Genomic DNA, 15,655 nt, shown 5'->3' with positions numbered 1-15,655 from the left:
TAAATGTCAACAAAGATTGACAAAGAAGTTGATAAAGAAGGGTAGGAGAAACTATGAAGCTGGGCTAGCGCTTAATATAAAAAAGGATAGCAAGAGTTTTTATAAATATATAAAAAGAGGCTGGCTAGGGTGAATGTTGGTCCTTTAGAGGATGAGAAAGGGGACCTAGTGGTAGGGGATGGGGATATGGCTAAGGTATTGAATAACTTTTTTGTTTCTGTCTTCACGGAGGAGGACGTGAATAATTTGCCGGGTGTTAGCGATGGAAAGGTGGTAGGACTGGAGGGTCTTAATGACATTACTGTTACTAGAGAGGTGGTGCTCGACAGACTGGAGGGGCTGATTGTGGACAAGTCCCCAGGACCGGATGGAATGCATCCGAGGGTTCTGAAAGAAATGGCGGAGGTGATAGTGGATGCCTTGGTGGTTATTTTCCAGACGTCGCTGAATTCCAGGGAAGTGCCGGATGATTGGAAAACGGCTAATGTTACACCGTTGTTTAAGAAGGGTGCCAGGCAAAAGGCGGGGAATTATAGGCCGGTTAGTTTAAAGTCTGTGGTAGGTAAAATGTTAGAATCTGTCATTAAGGAGGAAATTGCGAGGCATCTTGAAGGGAATTGCTTGATAGAGCAGATGCAGCACGGTTTCATTAAAGGGAAGTCGTGTCTGACAAATTTACTGGAGTTCTATGAGGATGTGTCTAGGGCGGTGGATAGAGGAGAGCCGGTGGATGTGGTCTTTCTAGATTTTCAGAAGGCGTTTGACAAAGTACCTCACAAGAGGTTATTGCAGAAGGTCGAGGGACATGGAGTTGGGGGTAGGGTGTTAGCGTGGATAGAGGATTGGTTGTCAAATAGGAGGCAGAGAGTGGGGGTCAACGGGTGCTATTCGGATTGGCGGATGGTGACTAGTGGAGTGCCCCAGGGGTCGGTGCTGGGGCCTCAGCTTTTTACCATTTATACAGATGATCTGGAGGAGGGAACCGAGTGTAGGGTGTCGAAATTTGCTGATGACACCAAGATTGGGGGAACGGCAAATTGTGCGGAGGGTGTGGAGAGTCTGCAGAAGGATCTAGATAGGCTGGGCGAATGGGCCAGGAAATGGCAAATGGAATTTAATGTTGGCAAGTGTGAGGTGGTCTACTTTGGTAGGAAGAATGGTAGGAAGGACTATTACTTACGGGGCGAAAAACTGCAGCAGGCGACGGTGCAGAGGGACCTCGGGGTCCTTGTGCATGAGTCGCAAAAACCCAGCTTGCAGGTGCAGCAGGTGGTCAGGAAGGTGAATGGGATGCTGGCCTTCATAGCGAGGGGGATTGAATATAAAAGTAGGGAAGTCTTGCTGCAGCTGTATAGGGCATTGGTGAGGCCGCAGCTGGAGTACTGTGTGCAGTTTTGGGCGCCGCACCTGCGCAAAGATATTTTGGCCTTGGAGGGAGTGCAGAGGAGGTTTACTAGGCTGATACCGGAATTGAGGGGGTTGAGCTACGAGGAGAGGCTGAATAAACTGGGCTTGTACTCGTTAGAGTTTAGAAGAATGAGGGGAGATCTCATTGAGACGTATAAGATGATCAATGGGATGGATAGGATAGAGGTGGAGAGACTCTTCCCGCTCAAAAAAGACAGTATGACTAGGGGGCACAGCCTCAAGGTAAAAGTTTAGAACAGAGTTGAGGAGGAACTTCTTCACTCAAAGGGTGGTGAATCTCTGGAATTCTCTGCCCGTTGAAGTGGTGGAGGCTGCCTCGCTAAATATTTTTGAGACGCGGGTTGATGGGTTTTTGATAAGAGAGGGGATTAAGGGTTATGGGGAGAGGGCGGGAAAGTGGAACTGAGCAGCGACAGATCAGCCATGATCTTATTGAATGGCGGGGCAGGCTCGAAGGGCTAGATGGCCTACTCCTGCTCCTATTTCTTATGTTCTTATGTTCTTATGTGCAGGTTAGGTGGACTGGCCATGCTAAATTGTCCCTTAGTGTCCCAAGATGTGTAGATTAGATTGACCATGGTGGGGTTATGGGGATCGAATGAGATTATGGGAACAGGGTGGAGGAGTTGGCCTGGGTAAGATGCTCTTACTGAGATCGGTACAGACTCAATGGGCCGAACGGTCTCCTTCTGCATTGTAGGAATTCTAAGATTCTGCACTCATCATGGCTGCAGATACCAATAATCACTGAGGTATGCAGGCTTACACAACAGCCCAGTAAACTGCGCTCCAGTAAATGTGGGATTGGAAATGGATGCATCCCAGTAGTGTGGCAGTGGTCGGCATAACAGCATTTTTCCGGCCCCTATGCACTCCTTTGCCTCATTAGCCTCAATAACCTCTCTGAATAAAAATGCATCAATTTCAAATTTGATAATAATGATGGATCTGAAATCAATTGCCATTTGATGAACACAAGTTAGCTGCTACGTTTCCTGCATTATGAAGGTACTAAGGGTTTTGCAAATGCAATTCTTTCTTGCATCATCAGAGAAAATTTGGGAGAATTAATTTCACAAATTTATGCTCCATGATGCATAGATTGGCAAATCATGTGGAAACTCAATCCTTTAATCATATAACTCTATGAATTCCATGCTATGAAGCACAAGAATCTTCTAAGACTTCTTCTGTGTCATACCACACTAATTCAGCATTCACCGGTTGCCGTAACGCATTCCCGAGGTGTTGTGCTGGGGTAGCACGATGCTCACAGTCTTTAATTCGGGGCCACTCATTGGAAAGTTGTTTCAAGTTGAAGGGAGAAAGGAAAATGGCATGTAAAGTTTAGGCAAATTAGCATCATTCGTTGTGAAGTTCCACTTAGCTTCTTCCAATCTACTGCCATGTGCCAAGCAGAAGATTGGCAAAAGCCCTGGAGAAATGGCCTTAATGGCTAATTTTGACTACTTACGCCATTTCTCCAGGATAGCTTCAAATCTTTCACCAAAGTGAAATGAAAAATAAGGCAAACCCTCAAATCCCAAGCTATTTAAGTTATTCAGAAGAGTCTCTGGTGTTATTCACCAAGTTTTGTTTAAGTTTATTTATTATTGTCACAAGTAGGCTTACATTAACATTGCAATGAAGTTACTGTGATAATTCCTTAGTCGCCACAATCCAGTGCCTGTTTGGGTTCAGTGAGGGAGAATTTAACGTAGCCAATGCACCTAACCAGCACGGCTTTCAGACTATGGGAGGAGCATTGCAGACATGGGGAGACTCTGCACAGACTTTGACCCAAGCCGGGAATCGAACCCACCTCTCTGGCGCTGTGAGGCAGCAGTGTTAACCACTGTGCCAAAGGTGTGACTTTTGTTATTCAGCCCTGACTTGCAGAAATCCAGCACTGCACCCTCCCCCTTCCCAACACACTAGGCAGAATTTTACTGGGCACGTTCACCCAAGTTTTGCAAGATCCAGCCCGAGGCCAACGGAGAATACCATTCTCCGAGCCAAGCCCACCCCCGGAATCAGGGCTGGCATGTCGGTAAAATTCCGGCCACTATCTCACACAGATATAGGAGATACAGCACCTGTCCTTTTGCAGGATGAAGTTAATGTTAGATATGTAGTCAGACGGTCCATATCATCAGTCACGTAAAATCACATAACAACAACGCTGGGAGATAGTTTTATGTGAGCCCTTGTGCTAAGCCTGCACTGTACATAGTTAGCAGAATGTTCAATACGTTTACCAACAGCTTAGCCTCCAGCAGTCTTAATCAATCCACACCAAGGGTAGCATCATCTAAGCAAAAGGGTGGTAGGGTGGCACAGTGGTTAGCACTGCTGCCTCAGAGCACCAGAGACCTGGGTTCAATACCAGCCTCAGGTGTCCGTCTGTGTGGAGTTTGCACATTCTCCCCATGACTGCATTGGTTTCTTCCAGGTGCTCTGGTTTCCTCCAAAGATGTGCCGGTTAGGTTGATTGGCCAAGATAAATTGGCCCTTAGTGTCACAAGATGTACAGGTTATGCTGATTAGCGGGCTAAATACGTGGGGTGACGTGGTAGGGCAGGGGTGGGCTTTGGTGGAATGCTCTGTCGGAGAGTCAGTGTGGGCACGGTGGGATGAATGGCCTTCTTTGCACAGTAGGGATTCGATGAAGGCCAACAGCGATGGTAACAGATCTTCCACTTTCCTCCCTTTCCAACATTCAGTTCCCCAAACACTCCTTCTGGATGAAGCAATGATTTTGTGGTATTTTTTTCAATTAAGTACATTTTTTTTGGCAGCTCAGAGGTCTTATGGTGGATTGGATAGCATTCCTGCCTCTGAATCAGATACTCTGGGTTCAATTCCCAGGGCTTGACAAAGGAACATGCATTCAAAGCACAGTCAACCTGCAAATCCATCAAACACATTAATGGCTGGCGTTTAGTGGGCGAGAGACTTTGGGTCAGCCATGCATGATGTGGAGTGGTGCTCCTCAAGCTATAAGCCCTGAACAACAGACTAAAGTTTAAAGTTTATTTATTAGTCGCAAGTAAGGCTTACATTAATGCTGCAATGAAGTTACTGTGAAATTCCCCTAGTCACCACACTCCGGCCAGCGTCAATGTACCTAACCAGCGCGTCTTTTAGAGTGTGGGAGGAAACCGGAGCACCCGGAGGAAACACACGCAGAGACGGGGAGAACGTGCAGACTCTGCACAGACAGTCATCCAAGCCAGGAATCGAATCCGGGTCCCTAGCACTGTGAGGCAGTAGTGCTAACCACTGCGCCAACGTGTCATACCCAATGCCCTTTTCCAGGAATTACTGACTGTGAAAACAGACAAGTATTTGTCTTTGTGCATTATTTTTTAGATGCAGGGAGAAAATTGGAATTGAAATTGACTGATTTCAATGCGATCTTTTCTGCATTGGGGAGGTCAAATGCAAGTTGGGTGATCACTTTGTGAATGTATTGATAAAAGGTCAGTGACCTGAAACATTAGACCAGATTTACAATATGGGGCAGGGAACCCGAGACCCGAGTCCGCAGCTGAAGGGCATTGTTGGCATGACACAATTTTTAAATGCAAATTGCCTCGTTGGCCAGGTCGTGACTTTGGTATCCAATTATCGGAGCTGAGTGCCTCCAGGAGGCGGGAACTGCCTGCCTGAAGAAATTGGCAAAGGCAGATGGCAGCCATGTTGGGGGCAGTCTCTGCTTTGCCAATTAAACAGGCACAACTGGACAGAGAGTGATCTTGGAAGTAAGTTTACCAATGGTAATGAAGTGTATTCGTGGAGGTTTCATCCTCTGATTTGATCCCACAATTGTTGGCTAGCACATCCATCTTTGTGGCCCGATGCCTTCCTGAAAGCAAAACAATTAATTGTCCAATAGGATGAGGCTTGACATTTAGCCAAATAGCCATTTTTGCCCATATATTCAATAGTTTATCATCTGACAACGAGAAATGTTCAAAGAAAATGACAAAAATAATCTTTCTTGCTGTCTCTAAGTTGGATGGCACAGTGACACAGTTGTTAGCACTGCTGCCTCACAGTGCCAGGGACCTGGGTTTGATTCCCAACTTGGGTCACTGTGTGGAGTTTGCACATTCTCCCTGTGCCTGCGTGGGTTTCCTCCAGGTGCTCCGGTTTCCTCCCACAGTCCAAAGGTGTGCGAGTTAAGTGGATTGGCTGTGCTAAATTGCCCCTTAGTGTCAGAGGGGCTAGCTAGGGTAAATGTATAGAGTTATGGTGATGGGGCTGGGTGGGATTGTGGTCAGTGCAGACACGATGGATCAAGTGGCCTCGTTCTGCACTGTAGGATTCAATTTCTCCAGCATTGCTCACAAGTGTGTCCTGGAATAATTCCTGGCATCTCCAGGCCAATTCTGGCAACCTGACCCAGTGAGAAAGATAGGGATTAAAGTAAGTTTGAAGATTAATGTCACGCGAATCACTGGGGCTTGACAGCCAATCTGACAGAGGTGCATTAACCTACACAAGACTGCCTGGGCTGGCTGGATAAATATTTAAAAGCACCAATCTCCAACCACCCCCCCCCACCTTTGAATGAGCCCCCCAGTGTGCTTGCAGAGTTATGAATTGGCAGAAACTGCATTCAGGAACATAGGATTTAGGAGCAGAAGTAGGCAATTTAGCTGTTCGAACCTGCTCTGCCATTCAATCAGACTGTGGCTGATCTCTTCCCGGTCCCAAATCCACAGCCCTACCTGTTCCCCATATCCCTTTAACCCATTTTTAAAATTAGAAATGTATCTATCTCTTTCTTGAAACTATTCGATTCAGACTCCACCACGCAATGGGGCAGCCAGTTCCACAAATTCACTGTCCACCGTGAGAAGTAGTTCCTCCTCATCTCAGTTTTAAATCTACATTTCTCTCAACCTATACCATTTCCCACTTTCTCCCCTCTTCCTCAATCCCCACTGCAGCCCCCCTAACCTTATTTTTCTCTCCACAGATGCTGCCAGACCTTGTGAGTATCTCCATTTGTGTTTCCAGTTCCAGCAGCTGCAGTATTTTGCTTGTGTACTCAGTGATGGGTACAGCAATAATGCTTCAATGTCATTATGAGTACATTTGCATTCTCTATCAACCTCATCCAAATCAGAAAACTCAGCAGGAAGACTCAAAGGAATTTCTATCCTTAGATTTTATTGGCTGCAGGTTTGCAGCACCAATTACTGTAAGAAAATATGATAAATAAACAATACAGGCTTGCCAAAATGAGCTCTTCGCAGTAAAGGAGACTGGAGCTAAAAGCAACCAAATACAAATAAATATTTATCTTGTTCTCTTAGTAGATTTTTCTTCTTCAAAATCCAAATCCTGGGCAGATTTTCTCCTCTTCTGCTTGTTGTAAATAAATAACTGTCAGAGCTGACAAGGGAGGAATCGCGCACTTGTAACAGAGTCCATACACAATGCTCCATCTCTTGAATGAGTGACAGCATCATAGAATCCCTACAGTGCAGAAGATGCCATTCGGCCCATTGAGTCTGTGCCAATTCTTTGACAGAATGTCTTACCCAGGCCCTCTCCCGGCATGTGGGAAGTTGGAATGAGACATGTGGATGGAGAGCAGTTAACCATAAATGGAAAATTACGATCTCTATATCCGAGATTGGAGGTTTTGTGGCAGAGTTGGGAGCGCACTGAGACAGAAGCTCGATACTCGAGGTCCACCCCAGGACTTGATGGCCAAGGAAGGTGTGTTCATAGTGCGATCGAAGAGGTTGAGTGTTAGTCTGCAAATCCTTCCAACACACACCGATAGTAAGAGGAAAAAGCAGGAGAGATTCCTGCTTCGCCACGTGATGAATGGGAAATCCTCGATCATCGCTATCCATAAGTCCAGACCACGACAACCATGTAAAAAGTGCTTGTTGCCCCTGCAACCTGGACTCTTTGAGTGAACTGGAGCACACCACGTCAACGATTAACTATGCGTCAAACAAAATTAATTGCTTTTGATCGCAGCGCGGAATTCCCAGAGAGGTCAGGGCTCTTGACGCATGTGCTGCTAACCATGCCTAACATTTTTGGGACTCCAATCCACTGTTTAAAATTTCCATTGTCTTGACAACTGGTTTTCATTATTTTCCTCTTGTCAAAATTGATGAAGTGTGAAGAATGCATCATGAAAGCTTCCATAACTTTTCACATATGATTTAAGATTGTGCAATTCCTTCCAAGGTCTTGAAAGAGCCCCGTGGCAAAAAGAAGAATTCGGGGCTTGTCTTCCCTTCAGCTGCTGTAAAAGAAAAAAAGCGGTGAGGTATACCAGAAATGTTGTCCAAATGTTGAGTCATCAAATCGCCCTTCACGGTGATGTACTGCCAGCTTAATTGGAATCTCCTTGCAGAGTGCTCTTCAGATCAGCAGAGATTGATCATCAGCTTCTTTCGATGTGGTGAACAGCCATTTCTGAATCGCCTCCCAACTCCTTTGTGCTTGCATCTATTATGTCTTACATTTCCCCTTGGAGGAAACAATTATGTACAAGCTATCCAAAGCAAACACATTGTGGTCGGGAAGAAAGAGTGGTGGAGTTCTCTGTGCGGTTTTTGAATGGAATCTCAATGAGCTATATGCGTGTACAGGCAGTGGGAGTTAAAATCTATTTTGGGGGAAGTGTACGGCAACAATAGTGAATCAGCTGCTGATTACACTCCCCCGTCTAATTTTCCACTCCATTAAAGCCAGCGTGAGGTGGGTTTGTATTGCAAAAATGCTGCACTTTTAGTATGGACCTGAACAAGAGCCTACTCCATTGACAAGATCATAAGATATAGGAGCAGAATTAGGTAATTCGGCCTATCGGGCCTGCTCTGCCATTTAATCATAGCTGATATGATTCTCATCTTCATTCTCCTGCCTTCTACTCATAACCTTTGATCCCCTTTTTGATCAAGAACTACCTATCTCTGTCTTAAAGAGACTCAGTGACCTGGCCTCCACAGCCCTCTGTGGCAATGAGTTCCACAGATTCAGCACCAGGACAGCACAATGGCACTGTGGTTAGCACTGCTGCCTCACAGTGCCAGGGTCCCGGGTTCGATTCCTGGTTTGGATCACTGTCTGTGTGGAGCTTGTACATTCTCCCTGTGTCTGCATGAGTTTCCTCTGGGTGCTCTGGTTTCCTCCCACAGTCTGAAAGAAATGCTGGTTAAGTGCATTAACCCAAATAGGCGCCGGTGTGTGGCGACTAGGGGAATTTCACAGTAACTTCATTGCAGTGTTAATGTAAGCCTACTTGTGACCAATAAATTAAAGAACTTAAAAAGAAACCTATGCTGAAGAAATTCCTCCTCATCTCAGTTTTAAAAGAGCATCCCTTCACTCTGAGATTGTGCCCTTGAGTCCTAATCTCTCCTATAAGTGAAAACATCCTCTCCATGTCTATTCTATCTCAGTATTCTGTAGGTTTTAATTAGATCTCCCCCCCCCACCCCCAATCTTTCTAAACTGAGTATAGACCCAGATTCCTCAACTGCTCCTTATATGACAAACCCTTCATTTCTGGGATAGAATTTAGCTATTAGATAAAATCTTATCATCCATCTTTGTTTACAATACAAAAAATGATTAGACTTTTGTATCGGGCATTGGCCTGCTGTGAGACGAGGAAACATCTGCACTCACTCCATACAACTTCATTTGGAAGGGTGAAAATCCCCTTGTTTTCAGCTCTGGGTGGATTTCCTGGATTGAGCTCATGGAGGGAGATGGATGGAAAATTAAGCAGCTCCATAATCTTCTTGACCCAATTTTCCACCAGGAAATTCTAGAGAGTGGCAAATCTCTGGAATTCTTTGCCGCAGAAGGCTGTGGGCGAGGCCAGGTCATTGAGTATCTTTAAGACAGAGATAGATAGGTTCTTGATCAATAAGGGGATCGGGGTTACAGGGAAAAGGCAGGAGAATGCGAATGAGAAGAATATCAGCCATGATTGAATAGTGGAGCAGATTCAATGGGCCGAGTGGCCTAATTCAGCTCCTATGTCTCATGGTCTTATGGCCATGCACTGTGGCCCAATATACTCAGAAAAGAAGCAAGAACAGAAATATCTGCCACATACTGCCAACCAGTGACATCCATGTCCCACCAATGAATAAAATATTTTATGTTTGAATGAGGCATCTCTTTCTTCTAAACTCCAGAGAATCTGCCACACACTCTGGAATTTCCCCCCTAACTCTCTCCACCTTGCCCTCCACCTCATAAGTTTCTCCGTCCTCACTGCCAAAGGGTGTTAGCTCTTCTGTCTTCCTATCCCCTTATGTCTTGACAAATATATGAAAAGGATAGAAATGGAGGGGTATGGTCCCTGGAAGGGTAGGGAGTTTTAGTTCAGTTGGGCACATGGTTGGTGTAGGCTTGGAAGGGCGAAGGGCCTGTCCCTGTGCTGTAATTTTCTCTTTTTTTGTTCTTATTTGGATTGGTATGGAATTTTGACTGCTCTTTCAAATATAGTAGGCAATTAAAACATGTCAGCCTATATTGCAAGATGATTTGAAAATCAGCGTAAAGATGTTGTATTGCAATTATATAGTGGCTTGGTGAGAACACAGCGGGGGTATTGTGTGCAGTTTTGGTCTACTATTGTACAGAAAGATATGCTTGTCATGGAGGGAGTGCAACAAAGTTTCACCAACTAATTCTTGAGATGGAAGATAGGGAAAGGTTAAATAGACTGGGCCTTTATTCTCTGCAGGCTAGATGAATGAGAGGTCTCACTGAAATATGCATTTTTTTAAATTTATTAGTTGGACATGCACATCACTGGCTAGGCCAGCATTTATTGCCCATCCCTAGTTACCCTTGAGAGAGTGGTGGTGAGCTGCCTTCTTGAAATGCTGAAGTCCACATGCCTGACCCACAATTCCGTTAGGGAGGGAATTCCAGGATTTTGACCCAGCGACTGCAAAGGAAAGGCAACATATTTCCAAATCAGGATAGTGAGTGGCTTGGAGGGAAACTTGCAGGTGATGGTGTTCCCAAGTATCAGCTGCTCTTGTCCATCCAGATGGAAGTGGTCATGGATTTGGAAGGTGCTGTCTGAGGATCTTTGGTGAATTGCTGCAGTGCATCTTGTCGATAGCTCACACTGCTGCTACTGAGCGTCGGTGATGGAGAGAGTGGATATTTGTGGATGTGGTGCCAATCAAATGGGCTGCTTTTGACATGGATGATGTCAAGCTTCTTGAATGTTGTTGGAGCTGCACCCATCCAGACAAATGGGGAGTATCCTATCACACTCTTAACTTGTGCCTTGTAGATGGTGGATCGGTTTTGGGGAGTCAGGGGGTGAGTTACTCATCACAGTATACCTCTGACCTGTTCTTATAGCCACTGTGTTTATGTGGCGAGTCTAGTTGAGTTTCTGGTCAATGGTAACCCCAAGGATGTTGACAGTGGGGGGTTCAGTGATTGTTGGTTAGAGTGTCTCATGCAGGGCTGGCAAGGTAGATGCAAGAAGGATTTTTTCCTGGATTGGGAGGTACCTAAAACCTAAGGACACAATCTCAGAATAAGGGGCAGACCACATAGAAATGAGATGAGGAGGAATTTCTTTAGTCAGAGGGTGTGAATCTTTGGAATTCTCTTCCCCAGAGAGTTGTGGAGGCCCAATCATTGAAAATGTTCAAGACTGAGATTGATAGATTTCTGCATGTTGAAGACATCAAGGGAGATAGAGACTGTGAAAAAAAATGGCGTTGACATAGATATTCAGACATGATCTCATTGAATGGTGGAGTGGCCTCGAAGGGCTGAATGGCCTCATCCTGCTCACATTTCTTGTATTTTTATGTACAGCAGCTTGGAATTCTATGGTCAGAATCTTCCCAAAAATGCATAGTTTGGATTAGGTGACCAAGCCAGTGTGAAGCTCGTAGGCAGCACATGCGACCTTTCCCACCATATTGAACAGCACTCTGTACAACTTCTAAAAGGAAAGCGAGATTGGAGGGGCCAGCAATGCTGGGAATCCCAAGATCAGGACTCCCTTTTCAAAGGGTGCCCCAATCTCCAATTTAATTAAAGCACTGCAACTCCTCATCCCCAGAGACAGAGGATCCCCCTGACATATATCGAGATCCCCATACGCCCATCCCCCCATGGATAAGGGCAACCCCCACAACAGAACTCCTCATAGGATCACTGGCAATGGCTTCTGACTGTGCCAGGGAGCACTGCCTGGACATGTCCCTCACCACTCGGGGCTACACTCAGCTATACAGCCTCGACATGGTAACCTTCAGTGGTTTTTTCATTTTTGAAAGCCAGAAGTGATTTGTGCCAACTTGTCATCACGCTGGCTGGGTGGGTAGTTAGGACGAGAGCAGAAGTAGCGATGCCAAGGCTGCTAGTGCAATGTTAATTAATGCAAACTAGACTCATGCTGATTTTGTCACTGGCTTTGGGGAAAATTACAGCGTGGTACAGGGAAGATCCCATTCTGAGATCTCGACGGCATAAACCCCATTAGTAACCTCTTGCGAGGTTTAGCGAGCCTTACAGAATTTGAGCCCATAGCTAAATTGGCCACTATATCGGTCTTATGTACAGCCCCTTGGGAGGTTTGACAATGTTGAAGACATGATACTAATGCAAGCTTTTGTACAGGTTAACATCATTCAAAGTCTATTATTCACCATTCAAACTGGAGGGAACAACAGCCAAAACAGTGTTTGATGCCAAAATTCATTGCCTGATGAGAATGGGAGAGAATTTCCTGCCACCTGCAAAACAAGCCCAGTGTTTAATCTTTTCAAATCGAAACAAAGATATGTCGATAGAGATGGAATGTCAAATTGTGAGATTATGTTTTGTAGGTCCCAATGTGTGGAACATAACATACAGCCAGCCATGCTTTGATGTTACTATTGTTGCACATTTAACTCAAATATTTACCTTGTGTGAAAATGAGTGATGACACCTCTGCTCATACACAGGTACACGGATGAGCAACAACCATGGCGATAACTCCAAGGTAATGTAACTGATTGTCAAGCGCATTGTGTCAGATGCGGGTGTGGCTGCATTTATCTCTTGTTGCGCTGAGAACATGGTGGTAGTTACATCATTTATTTTCTCGAAATGGGAACAGTGCTTGCGATGTTGCTACCCCCACAGTGCTGCCAATGGGATAAAGGGACAAAACCTCATGGTGCCGCAAGTCTCCATCCTGCTTGTGTTCGACATACTTACTGGTGAGGAGGGGCATGACATTAAGATGAAGCCAAGGCAACCCTCCCATTGTACAATCTACCACCTTGCTTCTTCATTAGGGCAACACAGTGGCACAATGGTTAGCACTACTGCCTCACAGCACCAGGGACATAGACCTAGTCATAGAATCCTATGGTGCAGAAGGAGGCCATTTGGCCCATTGAGTCTGCACCGACCACAATCCCACCCAGGCCCTAGCCCCATACATTTACCCTAGCTGGTCCCCCTGATACTAATGGGAAATTTGGCATGGTCAATCCACCCAATCGGAGGGGGACTAGAGGACCAGGGTTCGATTCCTGGCTTGAGTCAATGTCTGTGCAGACTCTGCACTTTCTTCCCATGTCTGTCTGGGTTTCCTCTGGGTGTTCCAGATTCCTCTCAGAGTCCGAAAGACGTGCTGGTTAGGTTAGCATTGGCCATGTGGAATTCACCCGAACAGGTGCTGGAGTGTGGCGACTAGGGGATTTTTGCAATAACTTCATTGCAGTGTTAATGTAAGCCTACTTCTGACACCAATAAGTAAACTTCAAAGGAATTCCAGACCACTGATGTTCTTAACCATCCTGAACTGACCCCAGCACGAGTTTCAGGAGCTGTTCCATATTTAAGGGGCTGCGGTAATTATCCCTTGGAGTAAAATAGCCAGCCCAAAATATTGCTCCACATTTCTAACCCTTCCAGATCTTCTGAATATTTATGACTCCAATAATGCAGAGTAACTTCCAGCTGTCCTCTTGTAATTGCTGTTTAATGTCCAAACATTAAACAGCACGATGTAGAAAATTATTAGTGGCATGTAGGTTCACCAAGGCAGAATAAATAGAGGATTTATCAGTTTCATACTTAAAAGCACACCCTGCCCCAAGCACTGATTCAAATTCCACCCTTTCAACACATAGTGGCTTGAAAGGTATGCAAGGTCATTTCTTCCCAAGAGCTGAGGGCTCTGCTGCTTTTTCCTGCTCTGCTGTTGTAAGTATTGGCAGGGACTGACTTTGTCCCTGCCTATTAGATGTGCCTCTGGCCCCATCCAATTTCCCACTTTGAGTCTCTGTTCCCCTTTACACTATCCTCAACCACCAAAGCCATACAGGGTCCGCCCTTGGCGCTTTAGTGTGTACACCACATCTATGGCGGTCACCGTTTTGCGCTTGGCGTGTTCAGTGTAAGTCACCGAGTCCCTGATCACATTCTCCAAAAACACCTTCAACACCCCATGGACCTCCTCGTAGATCAAGCCGGAGATACGCTTGACTTGTCCGCGGCGAGTCGGATGCTTGGTGGCAGGCTTGAAAATACCTTGAATATTGTCGTGGAGCACCTTGTGGTGCCTCTTGGCTCCACCTTTACCAAGCCCTTTACCACCTTTCCCTCTTCCTGACATAATACCAAACGATCAATATTTATGTATAACCATGTCAGGAAAATAATCTCTTTCTGCGATCTTTTCTTTTTTTCTAAAACCGCCCATTCCTTTAGTTCTCAGCAACGTAGTCAATAATATCACTGGACTCGCCATCCAGGGATCTGGATTAAGTAATCCTGGAGACCCAGGGTTCAAATCCCACCACAGCAGATGGTGAAATTTGAATTCAATTTTTAAAAATCTGGAATTAAAAGGGGAAAGGAATGAAAAAAATGGCAGTGTTGTTTCCAGTGAGAAAATCAATGAGAAACACATCAGTTTTCTCTCCAGATCTTAAGTCTCTCTACCTGAAAAAGAAATCAAGGGGGTGTACTTCACATTGTCATGCAGAGGGGTGTGATCTGAACATGCTGACATGTTCTAGCTACACAGAGATCGGGCGCCATCTTTAAACGGAGCCCTGATCACTCCAGAAATAAACATCCCCCCAGCCCACCACAGGGGTGTTAGGAGTTCTGCTCCTCACCCCGTTCAAAATTCTCTCCCCATCTTCCCCCTCATCATCAGCCCCTTCCCTCCTATCATTGGCCCCTTCCTGCAATCATTGGCCGCTCCCCCTCCCAATCATTGAGCCTTCCTCCTTGCATCCCCTTCCCCCGAACATTGGATCATTGGACCCTTCCTCTCCTCCCCCACACTGTCCGAGCAGCATCTCCCCCACCTGCCCTCCCCCTTCTCCAGAAGCCATTACCAGCATCCCTTGTTCTTCGGTCCGCTCCCAGACCACAAGAAAACCTGAATGAATCCCACCCCCCCCTCCCCCATGTGGTTTCTACTAGGGCTAGTCCCTTGGCACAGGTTAGCACTATTGCGTTGGCACTGCCAGGTCGCCAAGGGCATGATGCTAACTTGGTAACCTGTGTCAAGGGGCAAGTTTTGCCAGGCCACGATCTGGTCATATCCCTCTCCCTCCCCCGGGGACTATACTCACCTTTACGCACCCCCCAACCCCAGGAGACCCCATGGCAGGTTCAGAAGAGGGTGAACATGTTGCAAATGACACAGGTATAATGTCACACCAGTGGCCGCTGAATATCCGGTGAGGGGGTAAGTCCTGGAGAGAGGGCTCACGAATGACATTCTAACATAATAAAATGAGCTTTCTGGAGTCCCATGATATGATTCACACCATTCCAAGGGTGAGAGGCTGGGAACATAGGAACTTGGAAACTCACCAGTGTGAATTGTGCTTTCCAGACTTTGAGCTAATATCGCCATTCCCATAGACAGAAGAGTACACACTCAAAATCACCACTTAAAAGCCTAGTGGTGACCAAGAAACCATGGTTGATTGTCCTAAAAGCCCAATTGGTTCACTAATGTCCTTTAGGGGAGGAAACTGCCGTCGTTACCTGGTCTGGCCTACATGTGACTCCAGATCCAAAGCAATGCCGTTGACTTTTAACTGCTCTCTGAAGTGGCCCAGCAAACCATTCAGTACAAGGGCAAGTAGGAATGGTCAATACCTGCTGGCCTTGAGGGCGATGCCCACATCCCATGAATTTTTTTTTCAAAAATGTAGGCCCAAGTGTACTT

At 45.9% G+C, this 15,655-nt stretch overlaps 1 protein-coding gene across 1 annotated transcript; it reads right to left on the bottom strand.

Annotated features, from left to right (window-relative positions):
* Positions 1-13,765: 13,765 nt before the first annotated feature.
* LOC145352353 (histone H4-like) lies at positions 13,766-15,337 on the bottom strand. The gene is made up of 2 exons (XM_080202106.1): positions 15,295-15,337; positions 13,766-14,070 (listed from the first exon to the last, which is right to left on the bottom strand). Exons 1-2 carry the CDS (start codon positions 15,335-15,337, stop codon positions 13,766-13,768), a joined length of 348 nt encoding a protein of 115 aa, XP_080058232.1.
* Between the last annotated feature and the right edge of the window lie 318 nt (positions 15,338-15,655).

This window comes from Carcharhinus amblyrhynchos, chromosome 14, assembly GCF_965287045.1.
Source record: "Carcharhinus amblyrhynchos chromosome 14, sCarAmb.v2.hapA, whole genome shotgun sequence".
NCBI classification, from domain to species: domain Eukaryota; kingdom Metazoa; phylum Chordata; class Chondrichthyes; order Carcharhiniformes; family Carcharhinidae; genus Carcharhinus; species Carcharhinus amblyrhynchos.
The sequence above is the reverse complement of the archived record's forward strand: the minus strand, read 5'-3'. Positions and strand labels throughout refer to the sequence as shown.

Coding starts and splice junctions, on each gene's coding strand:
- LOC145352353 (XM_080202106.1), bottom strand. CDS start 15,337: ATGGCGATATTAGCTCAAAGTCTGGAAAGCACAATTCACACTG. Junction 14,071..15,294: donor GGAAAGCACAATTCACACTG/GTGAGTTTCCAA, acceptor GTATTATGTCAG/GAAGAGGGAAAGGTGGTAAA.